The 14,590-nt window shown below is 42.5% G+C and overlaps 3 protein-coding genes across 4 annotated transcripts; 2 read left to right on the plus strand and 1 right to left on the minus strand.

The window, feature by feature from the left end:
* Positions 1–223: 223 nt before the first annotated feature.
* Positions 224–4,174, plus strand: lysmd3 (LysM, putative peptidoglycan-binding, domain containing 3). Its single transcript, XM_012828628.3, has 3 exons — positions 224–388; positions 1,993–2,264; positions 2,852–4,174. The coding sequence occupies exons 2-3, from the start codon at positions 2,001–2,003 to the stop codon at positions 3,542–3,544; spliced, it is 957 nt and encodes a 318-aa protein (XP_012684082.1). The 5' UTR covers positions 224–388; positions 1,993–2,000; the 3' UTR covers positions 3,545–4,174.
* On the minus strand, positions 4,157–7,259 carry polr3g (polymerase (RNA) III (DNA directed) polypeptide G). Of its 2 annotated transcripts, XM_012828631.3 has the most exons (8): positions 6,610–6,753; positions 6,338–6,482; positions 5,977–6,106; positions 5,059–5,127; positions 4,922–4,981; positions 4,761–4,825; positions 4,546–4,689; positions 4,157–4,397 (listed from the first exon to the last, which is right to left on the minus strand). In XM_012828631.3, exons 2-8 carry the CDS (start codon positions 6,446–6,448, stop codon positions 4,311–4,313), a joined length of 666 nt encoding a protein of 221 aa, XP_012684085.2. In that variant the 5' UTR covers positions 6,449–6,482; positions 6,610–6,753; the 3' UTR covers positions 4,157–4,310. The 2 variants fall into 2 exon arrangements, with proteins under 2 accessions (XP_012684085.2, XP_031426501.1); XM_031570641.2 differs by lacking the exons at positions 6,338–6,482; positions 6,610–6,753 and adding an exon at positions 7,009–7,259.
* Positions 7,260–7,411: 152 nt separating this feature from the next.
* Positions 7,412–12,248, plus strand: mblac2 (metallo-beta-lactamase domain containing 2). The gene is made up of 2 exons (XM_012828630.3): positions 7,412–7,991; positions 9,035–12,248. Exons 1-2 carry the CDS (start codon positions 7,550–7,552, stop codon positions 9,406–9,408), a joined length of 816 nt encoding a protein of 271 aa, XP_012684084.1. The 5' UTR covers positions 7,412–7,549; the 3' UTR covers positions 9,409–12,248.
* The last annotated feature ends 2,342 nt before the right edge of the window (positions 12,249–14,590 follow it).

Below are 14,590 nucleotides of genomic sequence, written 5' to 3' on the forward strand. Positions count from 1 at the left end.
AAATGTGCTTTGGTGTCATAATTGAACATGTTCAGAGATATGCCACTCACATCAAACTTAATTCATTGTTAATAGGCTTAAAATCTCTGGCACTGTTTTTGATTTAAATTTTATGAATTCTGAACGCTTGATATTTTCCTTTTGAAAGTTTTCATCAAAGGTTCAGTAGTATACAGAGGATAAAGTGGCCGTCACTGTCACTGTTAACCCACCGGTTTTACGCATCCCTCTGATTCAAGCCGTTTCGTAAAGTAGAAGTGAGACGTCATCACGTCCGTATTCTGTTGACGTGGCGTCTCTAAACAAACGTACCGTGCACGAAAAGAAGTGGTTTTGCTGTCTCTGGAAGAATGGCATAGGTCAAGGAGTGAACCTTTCATGTTTTCTGGTAAGATTAGCTACCTTTGTTTGATTTGTCGGTCTTACATAGTCATTAATATATACACGTTGTAATATTAATCAGCTTAACAATGTGTTATGGTATTCTAACGACGTGGTTCTACTGATATAAGACAAATATAAGTAAGAAGCATTAGCTAGTTGGCAAGCTAGCAAAGCTAACGCGAGATATATGGCTAGGAAATGTCCTAACCTAATTGAGAAAGCACAGCGTAGCTTAGCATCCTGGTTGGCTAATGTTGCTTTCGGGTAAAGGTTCGCCAATTGTTCTAGCTTCATTTCTAAGACGCATTTGGAAGGCTTCGCGTAGAGTGTTAATGGACACATATAGAGAGTATAAACATAGCAATATATGCTAACCAGACCTGATGTCAGTATAATAAATGAGTTAGCTATCATCTAACTTAACGTTATCTTATGGAGAACGTTAGCTACGTTTCCAGTTCCCAAGATAGCTAAAGTTACATAACTTCAGTCTTGTCACTAAGGTTAGCTTTTGATGATAATCGTATCATAATAGCCATTCCTCCCAATGTCATATTTGCCATTATACTACTTTAGCCCGATACTAAAACCGAACAGTTAATTCCCCAGCTAGCTAGTTAGCCTGTTACATTAGGTAGCTAATGTTAGGGTAAACAAGACAATATGATTGTAACCAGGTTGCTAAACTAATAAGGTATCATATAAACCAAACAATTTTCTGAACTTGAGTTACTTTTGCGAATATGTCAACACAGACACCTTTAAGCACAGTGTAACCTTAGTCTACGTAATCACTGTGAACCACATACATTTGGTTCGTTGCAATTTCGAGCTTTGATTAGCAAGAAATGTACAATAGCGTTTAGCATTACAGTAGTTTAACTTTATTCCTTCTAAGTAAACCTGGAATCATTATGTAACAAACTGCCGTTGGTCTGTCAGCAGAATGTAACAGTTAATCTGTTATCTGCAAGTGGAAGGGAGCTGAAAAAAAAGATAACGTTATAGGCTCCATTGCTAAACACGTTTGCCTACACAAGCAAGAAGCTTACTTGCTGTAGCCAAACTGCATTAAGCATTTAAAAAATATTAAATATGTTATAATACGTTTTTACAATATATTTGACAGTTTCGTGATGCGTACAACTGAGTGTTATTTGAGTAAAGTTGACACAAGCGAGAAATTAATTCTGAAAAGGGGCAAAGAATGACAGTAGCTCTTCTGTCTTACAAAGTGATGAGCCAACTGTTAACTTTGGCTCAGGTGACGTTCTTGGAAGTGCATAAGGCGTGGTGGTTTTGCTCAATTCGCTGAAATGTCTCCACCTCCAACGGGGCACTTTGTTTCCTGTGATATCCGTAACACATCATTTAGATTTAGATCCATCTTAGCATTTTCATAAAAATTCTGTGAATTTTTGTAAATTTCATAAATGGTCAGTTCAGATTGAGCTTCTAATATTGTAATCTCTGTGTATATTATGGTACTTCTGCAGATTTCAACAGCTGTGCTTTCATGCAGTTAAACAAACAAGTTCATCATGTCCATAGAATGGGGCATTCCAATATGAAATGCATTTCAAATCTTTTTTTTCTTGTTTTTCCAAGAGTGAAAAATGACTGGGAAAAACCAACACAATGGTTTCCAGTCAGCCACCTCTGTGCAGCCCACCTTTGGAGGGCACTCGTATGTCTTTGGGAATGGTTCAGAGACGGAGTGCTCGGAGGAGGACGGGGAGAGCTACGAGCTGCGTTCCCGTGCTCGAGACCGGATGCGTCGGAGCACTTCAAGAGACAGGCTGGATGACATAGTCTATCTGGTCAGGGACATTAAAGAAGGAGACACACTCAACAGCATCTCACTCCAGTATTTTTGCTCGGTGAGTCTGTTTACTGGTGTTGCACACATAATCACCCAGCAATATTAACTCATCGTCCTCCAAATTGGTTTAATCATTTATTAAGTTGGTAGGAAGACATGGTTTAAGATAGCATAGCCTAAAAGTACACTACTGATAAGATAAAAGTAAAGAACTGGTGTCATCAGTGATTTCCCTTGTAGTCAAAGTCCATGCTATTCTCTGAAGAGACACTAGGGTATCTGAGCTCCAACTAGAACATTTTGGCTTATGGGCGTATGCTTGCACACTGTTTACTTAGATTGACCTGGCTTCCATTCATGCATTCAAAGGGCGTCATTTGGTGCGTGTCTATCAGTGCTGACGAGTGCTTTCTATGCATCTTTTCTAAGGCATTTAATGAACATTAAATAATTATTCATATAATTTACCAATTGTAATGTTAGCTTTCCATATACAGTCACTTTTTTTGGTCCCTCTTGGGAAAGTTGTCTTGCAGCTGCGTAACATAAAGGTTTGCGGCATAACAAAAAGAACATATACAAAAGTACGAGTACATTAAGTTCCTCAGTGGAGAATATAATGTAATTAAAATGTTTTCCTTTCAGGTAGCAGATATCAAAAGGGCCAACAACCTTCTCACAGAGCAGGACTTTTTTGCATTGAGGTCTATAAAAATCCCAGTGAAAAGGTTCAGTGTTCTGACTGAGACCCACAGCACCACTCCGCACAAGTCTGCCACCCCAGGAACTACCCGCTGCCTAGCAGACTTTGCGGAAGCTGCCAGCGGGACAGTGGACTCTGCGTCTTCCTCCTCCTCCACGGACAGCGTGGGCAACTTCCTGCAGGAAAAGGACAAGGACATCGAGCTGCTGGTCAAATCCGCAGGCTCCTCCAGAAACAGCCTGAACGAGGTGGTATCCTCCCTCAGTCCCCTACAGCCCCTGCTGGGAGACCCCGAACGCAGACCACCCCTGAGGAAGGATCCCTACTATGGGGCAGACTGGGGAATGCGCTGGTGGACTGCAGTGGCCATCATGCTGGTAGTGGGGATAGTCACACCCGTGTTCTACTTGCTGTATTATGAGGTTCTGATGAAAGCCGACGTTAGCCATCATAACAATACGCATGGTGCCACCAAGCAGGCGCCCATCATCACGAGTCAACAGCACAAAACTTTGGAACCTAAAGGGGGCTTGGTTGGAGAACCAGGACACAAGGATGTTCCTCAGCAGGACTCACAGGTGCAACCAGCCATTGAAATGAAAGACAACCAAGGCCATGAGGGAGGAGATACGTAGTGAGGCAGAGACATTCACCAATAGGGACCAGAGTATACTTTGAGGCATTTCTGCATTCAGAGATGTAACCACTTTCGTAGGTGAAAAATAGCAGTTGAGCTACATTTGGTCATTGACTCTATGGGAATTTTCTGCACAGTTCTTTATTTTCCAAGAGTGAGCTCACATGTAGCTGCTTCAGTCACTTCTGTGGTTTGCCTTAGGGGTACATGTATGACGGTTGTTTCTTATTTTCAGAAACCATGTGTATGAACAGAAAGTGTTGCCACTGTCTTCTTGTCAGGGATGTACTTTAAATAAAGCATAATTTATTGAAGAAAAATGATATGTTCCAAAATCAGTATTGTTGCGTAGGATGAGTAACTATTGGCTGCCATAGGAATTTGTTTTTCCTTTTCAGAATATTGGCATGGCATTGTTGTGAAATGCACAATATTCTTTTTGTCTTCTTATTTTATTTTTGAAATGATGTAAAATGTCTACATTGAAATTTCAAGGATTTTTTTTTTTTTTTTTTCTCTCCATGTAGATCCGTTTTAATGAAAATACATATTAGCATCAGTATGTGCCTTCTTCCTGTGGACTCACTCAAGTACAGGTTGAAAATAAAGTAACTATTTTAATTATGAAGTCATGTTACAGCAATCAATTTAGTATTTATTCATAAGCATTCTATAACATAAATCAGATTCATTTAACCAGCTCCACTTTCTCTACAGGGCACATTCATACATATTATACCACAAATATACCATGACGGATGACTTTAATATGTAGCTTCATCAATGTTGTCATCACTGCCAGCCCCAAAATCATCACCATCTTCAAAGTAGTTGTTAATGTAGTCATTCTCCTTCAAAAGAAATACATGAAATTAAGTTTACTTGACAATTACCATCACCCCACAACCTCTGCATCACATTGTAAGTTGGACTCCATCTGGATGGTTGTTCACCAGACACTGGTGCAAAAAACCTGACTTGAACAAGTTCTTCCTCTACCTCCTCAAGTTCTTCGTCTTCCAACTCTTCTCCTTCAATTTCCTCTCCCTCTTCCTCATCACCTTCAGTGGCTTTCTTTTTTTCTTCCTTTTCTTTTTCCTCTTTCTCTTCATCTGCAATTACGTTGTCCGTCTTCTCCAGCTCCTGAAAGTGGTACCAGGAGAATGTAAACAGTTCCCACAATTGATTCATGTTACTCCTCACAGTACACTTACATTTAATCTTGACAGCACACTGTCTTTTTCCAGGCTGGTCAGTTTTGGGGGTTTCTTCTTTAATTCTGCAAGAAGGGATACACTTAAGTGAGTCATTAATCTTTTATCCTGTTTGATTTCAGGCTATGGAGAGGTCTTCCACATATCAACTGTACACTTACCCGACTTCTTTTTTGGCAAGTTCTTCCTTGGCATCAGCTCTTTTGGGAGGCGCTCCCAATCTGGAAACATAAAATGATACTTGGTGGTCCAAAGTTAATGTCAGATTTTCACCAAACATCTTTTTGATTAGTCTTACCTGGTGTCCACTGCTCTTCCTGATTTTTTTTTAATTCATTTGCATACTTATCCTTATACTTCTCCACTCCTGTTATTGTAAAAAAAAAAAAAAAAAATGTAATTAGCTTAGTCATGCCCAGGTTTAAATATGAATATACCTCCAACAGCAGTAGTTCCCAGAGTGTGGGGCGGGGTCGACGGCGAAGAACCAGAACCAGAACCCTAAACAACCAGCTACTGGTTAAATTAAGTATGGCAGTGCTCTTGCAGCATATTTGCCTGTAACTAAACCTATCTGGTAAGGAGTTTACAGCCTACTTTGTACTTCTATAATATGGTCAAGGCCTACCATTTTACCAATGTTAGAATGGAAAGCTAGCGAAATGATCAATACAAAGGGCATGCGCCTAAAGAATCCAAAGAATGAACGATACATAGCCAATAATAACACTGTATTTGATCCAGAATTGATCAGTTTTAACCAAGAGTTCTGAGCAATTAAAATACAAAAAATTATAAACAATGCTATACAGAAAAGCTATGCAACAAATGGACATTTGTTTCTTTAATTAAAAACTAGGCTAGGCTATATGAGCGTCTCAATCTCTGAACCATGGTGTTGTGAGGTGGCGCTTTCCCCCATCATTATCAAAGGGGGTGGCATGAAAAGTTTTGGAACCACTGCTCTAACACAGACTGAACACCATCCACCCACACCTCTACACATCATCAGCTGACAAAAGTGTTTACTTCACTTGTGAGTGCATATCCTATTTGAGATGGGAAGCCCTAATGCATTATCCACCTTTTGGATGTCTGCACTTTAAAATGTAATTATATTACATCAACATAAATTGCAGTTTGTTCAGGGTATGAGGTTCAAGTGGTATGTTACCATGTGATTGGATTAAATAGTCTACTGGCTTGATGGGCTCACCAGACTTGGCTGCATTAGCCTTCAGATAACATGGCAACCGACGCATAGTGCCCCTGATCTCCTGTTTCAGGGCCAGCATGTAGTCATCGCCGTGGCTTGGCTCCAGGGGCACAGGTTTGAACTCCAGTATCTGCAGAGGGAGCGAAGACACTGTTGAATCATTACAAGTTACTAGAAGATGGTGTGGCAACAGCAGTGACAATTTACCCATTATACTTGTATAATTCGTAATTATAATGCACTACAACACCATAGCCTACTTCACAAGGGTGCAAACAATGTAAAGAGAGGAGGGGTGTGTGTGTATAAATATGCTTGGGGATTTCGAAAGTGAGGTTATACATCAACGGCTTACACCTACTGGATAAAGCGCTTTAGGCCCCCCTCTGGCATCTGGCATGTTGCCCCTGGTGATGCCCAGGTTCTCCACCCTGAAGGAGAAGGCTGCCATTCCTCTGCCTCTCCCCCCCATTGTTGTTTTCTCTCAGACAAGCCCAAAAGCACTTCTGTGTTACAGTGATTCAAATGCAATAGGGTTACGCTCACAATGTCTGCAGTCACGGTAATTGTGCAATTTAGTTACATTTAGTTCTATACATGTTTTATATACATGACGAATGTAGAAACGTCTACCTTCTAACTGTAGTCTGCGGATGTCTGACCCAAATCGCGTAACTGTCACAAGTGAGTAGGTCTCGAGTATATAAGGGGATGGTCTTGTTAAAGTTTCAATTGCGATCGACTGCGTTCAATTCCAATTAAGAGAATGCTTGAGGATAGGTATGGTATGAGGTCTGAGTTTGGGTGTGGTTTAATTAGATTGATAAGATACATATTTGGCAGTGATATTTAAACAAGGCATGCCAAATTCAAGAATAATTAAAATGTAATATTTTCACCATTTACCAGTTACCATTACCACTGCAGTTGCATGCGAATTATGCAATGGCAATTGAGGGAGTGGTCAACGTTTTCTTCTGAGTAAACACAGTACAAGAGAGTTAAAAAATGTGTAAATGTTTTGACTCCTACCTTTTCCTTGTTTGGGAGGGTTGGAGTATTAAACGGAGAGTCAAACCCCCCTGTAATTTGCACCATGATGCGAATTGTGTGTTTCGTACAGTTGTTTGAGCTGTCATACAACAGGCACGGCCATACTGAGCAAGTTATGCTACCAGTGCACATTATTTAAAATAAATAAATACCATGAAACAACGCACACTAGGATTTCACTAGATGTACAGGTCATTGGTCTAGGCTTGGCATGCTCAAACACATGTATTTTGTATGCTGTTCGTAATAGTGATCATCGATAAAGGTGGTGGTTCGTGCACTTGAGTCATTGGTGTGCATGGGTGAGACTCTTTTTTTTGTGAACCAATAATAGCGTTTTCTCGACCTACGTCACGTGATATCACCCTATCAGCTCTCACGGTTACAGCGTAGAGGTACAACCCTTTTCATATGGATGGCCATAACAAATTTCCATCTCTGGGCCAAATCGTAGCTTGCCACATGATTCTGTGACAAAGGTGGATATAAGGTGATAATTAAGACAAGCATATGTTTTGTGATGTCTGCACTCGACTGGTATGCGCACAAGTCTGTCGGAGACGGACTGTTCTGGATACAGGAGAAATTTTACCAATCAGGGAACAGAGCTAACATTTGGGTCATACGCGGCTCCCACCAGGACGTGGTGATAGACGCAGGATTGGGACTGCGGAGCCTGCCGGACTACATCAAGTCTACCGGCATCCTGGGCGACGATTCGCAACGCAAGAACCCAATTTTAGCTATCGGAACACACGTTCATTTTGACCATTCGGGTGGTCTCCACCAGTTTCAACAGGTGGGCGTTCACAAGGCAGAGGTCGACGCGCTTGCTAATGGAGATAACTTCGAAACCGTGACCTGGCTGTCTGACAGGGAGATTGTTGAGAGCCCCACGCCCGGATGGAGAGCCAGGCAATACAGAGTGAAGGCTATCCAGCCGACTCATATATTACAGGAAGGTATGGCGGTCTTGGTGGTTACCTAGCTAGCTGACCATAGCATTATATTGTTAGCATTAAGCTATATACTGCGTTGACGGCAGGGAATATGTACCTGGTAACAAGTAGCGCTTTGCTGTTCGAAGGCAAAACACTACTATGAACTTGTGGATTCTATTAATCACTGGTTCCAACACAAGTAAGACCGAGGAGTACAATCTAATTGTAGTTGCAGAAGCAAAAGATGAAGAAAATGATCGATACAAGTTAAATTAACTGCCTTCAAGGTCTATGCCCTTGTTATCCGAAATCAGACCCATTCCTTAATGGTTTCCTTATCACCCTTATAAGGCTTAATACAATTCCGTTTATCATCCATAGAGCTGTCCTGTTAGATTACATTATACATTTGTTGAGTGGAGCTGGCATCTTAATAGAACACTCTCCTTCCACGCAAAGGCCCCTCCTAATATCCCTGCCTAATCTCACATAGTGCTAGAGTATGGGCGTTCACATACTGTGAGGCTCTACACTGCATCCCACACGATTGTTTGATATTCAAGACATAATGGAAAACAAGACATGTTTTTGTCATAAAGAATTGAACCCAGTGTTTGCTATGGCATTGGTTGCTAATCCTCATCCCAGGTGAACTGTAACAAGCTTCCGTGTTCATGATTAGTACATCTGCTACTGCCATTCCTGTCAAATGATCAGACTGTTCACTATGTGTTACATAGAGAGGGTGTTTTAGGTGTGTTCCATATGGAAACATCATGGCTGTGGCATACCATTGTGGCTATGAATGGGTTTGATACTTATTCAGAGTCTACGAGCGAATGGTTTAAAGCTGTCTCAGCATTTGGTGCAACACTTGGGGAGCTTTGTTGGCTGGAGTTCAGTTCTTCAACCCCTGTTTGCTGGATGGTCAATACACTTCCTCTGAGTCAGTACCTGCATTGCAGCTGGAATAATTTCTCATCTGCAGGAAGTGTACTGTATATCCCCTCCTTACTCATTCTTCTCCACTCTCTGTCTCTCTGTCCCTTGTTTTTCCCCCTCAGGTGACGTCATCAACCTGGGCGACCGGCAGCTGAGCGTGCTGCACATGCCGGGCCACTCGCGCGGCAGCATCTGCCTCCACGACGTGGAGCACAAGCTGCTGTTCAGCGGTGACGTGGTCTACGACGGCGCCATGATCGACTGGCTGCCCCACAGCCACGTGGGCGACTATGTGCACAGCTGCGAGCGCCTGTTGGCCCTGGCCGAGCAGGAGCAGGTGGAGCAGGTGCTGCCCGGCCACTTCCACACCTTCGGGGCCAAGCGGCTGCAGCGCCTAGCCTCCAACTACATCTCCGGGGCTGGCGCCTGCCACCGGCTCACCGCCAGCGCCATCAGGTCGGTGGCAAGCCTGGCACTCCGCACCTCCTGCTGTTAAATGGAGATGGAGGAGGTGGTGGAGAGGCGCAGGTTCAGACACTCCAGTTGCTGGGGTTCAATATGTTAGTAGGTTTTCTTTTCTTTTGTGACACTCTAGAGCTTTACAAGCTTCTTTCCACCTGTGGGTTCTACCTCCTCCTTCATTATATTATAATATATGTAATATATTACATTATATCAAATATTTTGACTTGACATACCGGGGAGGACTGTTCATTTCTGAACCTGGAAGTTTCTCTCTGCTGCTAGTTCACATTGTCAAGGCCAGCAGGTCTGGAGACCCACGGGTGAGTCAGTGACTGATTGATCAATTCTGGCACTGGTGGTTTGGTGTCACCAAAAAGAAGACTGTGACTTGGGCCTCTATGTGTCATATATAGACATATATGTCGTGAATGGACAGAAGGAGGAAGTGAACTGATGTATAAGCACCCAGAATCAAGCTAGTCAGCAAAGCCTAGATGCACATGTGTTTTATTTTTGCTTTTGTTTGTGAGCTAATGGCAAAACAGGAGCCACCATAGGCCTTCATGAAAGATGCATGAGCACACTACGTCTGAGCACAGAAATGGGAGAGCGATCTGTGAGGATGTGAAATATGAAAGTGGGTCGGCATTCTGGTTAAGATGGCGTATTGCCCTTGAGTTCACCGTATTATAAATTTACATGAGAATATTCCTGATGTGGGTTGACATTTTGCTGTTGGAGAAACACAAGATTAATGGGTAATGCAGTGACTATGTGAAGTGAAGCCTATAAGTAAATCTGGGTCTGTGTGTGTGTGAGCTGTGTATATTGTGAGATGTTTTCATGGTGAATATGAACAACTAGAAGGGCATTCAGACAGTGCAGACCTCCGCCAAGGCCAAATGCCGTATCTCACCAAGTTAAAGAAAGTGAGAAAAAATTCCTGGATCCACCCCTCGACCCTGATCTGCTCCAGAATGTAATGGATTTTTCCTTGACCCATACTCCACCCCTCCACTGAGTTTCACAAACAAACAAACCAACCAAACAACCAACAAACAGCAACCAACCTCAGCGGAGGTAATAAACTTGCATGGCATAAATCTGACTTCTTCTGTATCGCTGCGCTCATAGCTTCTACTAAGTTTCATATCACAAGTAGGTTATGCGAGTTCACTATAAACTAGTCCTCCCTATGATTATGAAGCACAAGCATACTTTTTCACTTTATCTCTTTTGTTTACTTCCAGACTCCCAACGTTTGCCTTTTATGAGTGAGGAAGTACATTTATATGACAAAAAGTACTTTTGCAGAGATTAGAGGTAAAAATAATTACTGAAATGTTTCTGCGGGTGTTGGGAGTGATTGCTCTGTGTTAATTGCCACTAGAAGGAGTATCATGCTTAACTTATAACCCTACTTGATATTGTAAATGTGCCGTTCGGTGTGATGTTAATCTCTCTTTGCTGCCAAAATACTTCTGGATGATACGATTCCAGATAGCCTTTTAAAAAATATTTTTAGTTTGTGGTCATTAACAGAAATATATCTTATAGAGGGATGTCCGTCTCCTGGATATCGATCTACTATGTCATACCAGAAACGCCAGTTTCTGCTGACCGAGCGCTACAGGAGCAGGCGTGGTAGACATGCGGGGGTGTTGGATCAGGGCTGACGGCAACAACTTTTGGAGGAGGGTAGGGCACCCAACCGTTATTTTAACCTTTTTTTTTTTTTTTTTTTTTTTTTTTAGTATACACACAGTATGAGACACAGGAACTGGTCATAGACACAGAGCTTCTTGTTCTTCAGGCATGGTACTTCCTCTCAGAAAAAAGTAATTGTAGGGTTATATGACTCATTCCATGTAGTAAGGATTTCTGGACCAGTGGATCTAGACACTGAAAGAAGCTGAAGAACAACATTTTCAGTGCCTCTCTTTGACCACACTTGCCTCGCGTAGCTGTGGCTCTAACTGTTGATGTGAGCAGGACTGAGCACCACCAAGAAACAAAACAGTAGAACAGGACACGCATGACTTCCAAAGCACGATCCAAAAATGAGCTGTCTGTTTACCGGCTCTAACTCAAGTGTTTGGTGCATTTCTGTTTACATTTTGTATGTACTTTTTTTATGAATTATTTTGTATTCTTTTATAATCACAGCAATGTCCTCTGTGTGTCCTCTTACTTTATTAGACTTTGTCATTTTTGTTGCTATCCAGTATAAATACTATGGCAATTTAGCCAGAGATGTTATAGGAAGGTCATTAATAAAAATCCATCCTAATCCTAATCCAGTATGTAGGAATGACTGCTTTCACTCAAATTAAGTAGCTGCTCTATTTCGAAGTTTCATACTCCAATACTAAGTTATGAATGCTGCTAACCACTGGAAAGTTGAGCAGGCTAAAGTGTAATAACAATGCTTATCCTTTATATATCCCCTGATGTGTTTTGGTGTTCAATAGATTATGTCACTGTTTTATAGGGTTAGTCATTCAGGCGCTTGGTTTGATTGGACATAAACACTGAAGTGGTATTGAGAATTCGGCAGCATACAATGAGTTTCAGTTCAGTATTTTACTCAGTGTTGCATCAATTAACACACCTTATGACACCCTCTGGCAACCAGCCTGCCAGCAATAGAACAGGACAAATAGCCATACAGTGCACTACAGGGATACAGTTTTATGCAACTGATAAATACACCAGGACTGACATGTTAATGCCATCTAAAAAGGTTCACCTAACAGTGTGTAGCAAGCATAAGGATCAGCAACTGATATTATTCACATACAAATGTGGTCTCTATTGTCTTATTCACCATTTACTGCTATTGAATGTCAATAAAATTACTTGAAGTTCAAAGTATGAGCATTGTTTTGTATGAGAAACAAACCTTCAGTAGTAGCGATTTACATGCTTTAAAGCTCAAATTTCCCCTAATTCCCAATATTTTCATACACATCTATTGTCTATTACGGTCATTGTTGAACATCTGTGATATTTGTTTGTATGCTGGCTTTGATTTTTATTAGGATTTGAGCAAGACTTGCATGTATTTAAAATAAATTATTCTGATATGCTCCCCAAATTGCTAGAACTAAAACTAGAAAGAAAACTAGATTGAAACAAAAAAAATATCATCCGTTTCTGTTTTACAGCATCCTGTACGTTGGAAAGCGTAGTCCATTTATGGATCTTGCATGCAGTATGTTGTCTCCATACCCAAAGCCCAGTCTGCTGCTGTAGCTCTGTGTCCAGTCAGTGGCCAGTGACCACATTATGCACGGACACACTGTTTTGTTCTCAATGGAGTTTAGTCTTTTCAAAAGTTCAAAATGCCCAAGTGTTTGTAAAATGCAGAAATAGAGTATTATAGATCCCATCTGCATGAGGTCATGACAAAATAGCGTGTTCTGTGATTATGACATCATATCCATCCTGCTTGGCCTTAGTTGGTGCTCAAGAGTGGTGCTTTCTGCAGACACGCACCTGTCAAATGTCCAATTTTTTCCCATGGGAACTCGCCTTCATTCACACAGTTGTTTATTATCATTCAACTGAACATATTTTGCCGTTTTCCTGCCCCAGTGCAATCAGGGCTCCCTTTTCATTTCATCTCATAAGTAGAGGCGAAGGAAAGTCCAGAAGTTGAATTTCCTTCAACCCCCGCAGAGATTCTGAAGACATTTGAAGTCGGAGCATCAGCCACCTCTCTGCCTTTAATGTTCCTGTAAAGTGAAGAAAATTAAACTTCTCAGAGCTCGTCTCTACACTTTTTCTTTTCTAAATAAACATGACATATCCTCCTGGTAATCTGTGTTACGACACAACACACCCGAATCAGAATCAGAATAGTATTTATTGCCAAGTAGGTTTACACCTACCTGGAATTTGTTCTGGTGTATAGGTGCTTACAGTGAACATAAAACATACAAACACAATAAGTACTACACAAACACAGTAAGTACTACAATACAAAAAGCAGGGCAGGAGTGCAAAAGTGAATGTGCAATGTGCAGTGTGCAATGTAGTGTAGTGTGTGTTAACATAACACAGGCTTGAAGTGTGGGCAGGATAAGAGTCCACGTCAGGTGGGGGTCCCGGGCCTTGTTAATAAGGCCAACGGCAGCCGGGAAGAAGCTGGTTTTGTTGGCGTGAGGTTTTGGTCCTGATGGACCGCAGCCTCCTGCCGGAGGGAAGGACCTTGAAGAGTTTGTGACCTGGGTGGGAGGGATCGGCCACAATCTTACCTGCCCGCCTCAGGGTCCTAGAGGCGAACAGGTCCTGTAGAGATGGCAGATTGCAGCCAATCACCTTCTCGGCAGAACGGATGATACGCTGCAGTCTGCCTTTGTCATTGGCAGTGGCAGCAGCGTACCAGATGGTGATGCAGGAGGTGAGGATGGACTCGATGATGCAGGTGTAGAAGTGCACCATCATTGTCTTTGGCAGGTTGAACTTCTTCAGCTGATGTTCAGCTCCCACTTGAGGTCCTGGGAGATGATGATGCCCAGGAAGCGGAAGGACTCCGCAGTGTCGACTGGGAAGTCACTCAGGGTGATGGGGGTGGGTGGGGCTGGGTTCCTTCTAAAGTCTACGACCATCTCCACTGTCTTCAGAGCATTTAGCTCCAGGTTGTTCAGCCCACACCAGGTCACCAGATGGTCAATCTCCCACCTGTAAGCGGACTCATCCCCCCCCAGAGATGAGCCCAATGAGGGTGGTGTCGTCCGCGAATTTAAGGAGTATGACGGACTGGTGACTGGAGGTGCAGCTGTTGGTATACAGGGGGAAGAGTAGAGGGGAAAGAACGCAGCCCTGAGGGGAACCGGTGCTTATAGTCCTGGAGTCAGAGACATGCTTCCCCAGCCTCACGCGTTGCCTCCTGTCAGACAGGAAGTCTGTGATCCACCTGCAGGTGGAGTCAGGCACGCTCAGCTGGGAGAGCTTGTCTTGAAGCAGAGCCGGAATGATTGTGTTGAAGGCAGAGCTGAAGTCAACAAACAGGATCCTGGCGTACGTTCCTGAGGAGTCCAGGTGCTGGAGGATGAAGTGAAGGGCCATGCTAACTGCATCGTCTACAGACTTGTTGGCTCTGTAGGCAAACTGCAGGGGGTCCAGTAGAGGGTCAGTGATGGCTTTGAGGTGAACCAGCACAAGACGCGAAAATGCCTTCATAACCACAGAGTCAATTATTATCAGAT

This window comes from Clupea harengus, chromosome 7 (genome assembly GCF_900700415.2).
Source record: "Clupea harengus chromosome 7, Ch_v2.0.2, whole genome shotgun sequence".
NCBI classification, from domain to species: domain Eukaryota; kingdom Metazoa; phylum Chordata; class Actinopteri; order Clupeiformes; family Clupeidae; genus Clupea; species Clupea harengus.

Coding starts and splice junctions, on each gene's coding strand:
- lysmd3 (XM_012828628.3), top strand. CDS start 2,001: ATGACTGGGAAAAACCAACACAATGGTTTCCAGTCAGCCACCTCTGTG. Junction 2,265..2,851: donor CACTCCAGTATTTTTGCTCG/GTGAGTCTGTTT, acceptor TTTTCCTTTCAG/GTAGCAGATATCAAAAGGGC.
- polr3g (XM_031570641.2), bottom strand. CDS start 7,161: ATGTGCACTGGTAGCATAACTTGCTCAGTATGGCCGTGCCTGTTGTAT. Junction 6,107..7,008: donor CCCTCCCAAACAAGGAAAAG/GTAGGAGTCAAA, acceptor CTCCCTCTGCAG/ATACTGGAGTTCAAACCTGT. Junction 5,128..5,976: donor GGCTAATGCAGCCAAGTCTG/GTGAGCCCATCA, acceptor TTACAATAACAG/GAGTGGAGAAGTATAAGGAT.
- mblac2 (XM_012828630.3), top strand. CDS start 7,550: ATGTCTGCACTCGACTGGTATGCGCACAAGTCTGTCGGAGACGGACTG. Junction 7,992..9,034: donor GACTCATATATTACAGGAAG/GTATGGCGGTCT, acceptor TTTCCCCCTCAG/GTGACGTCATCAACCTGGGC.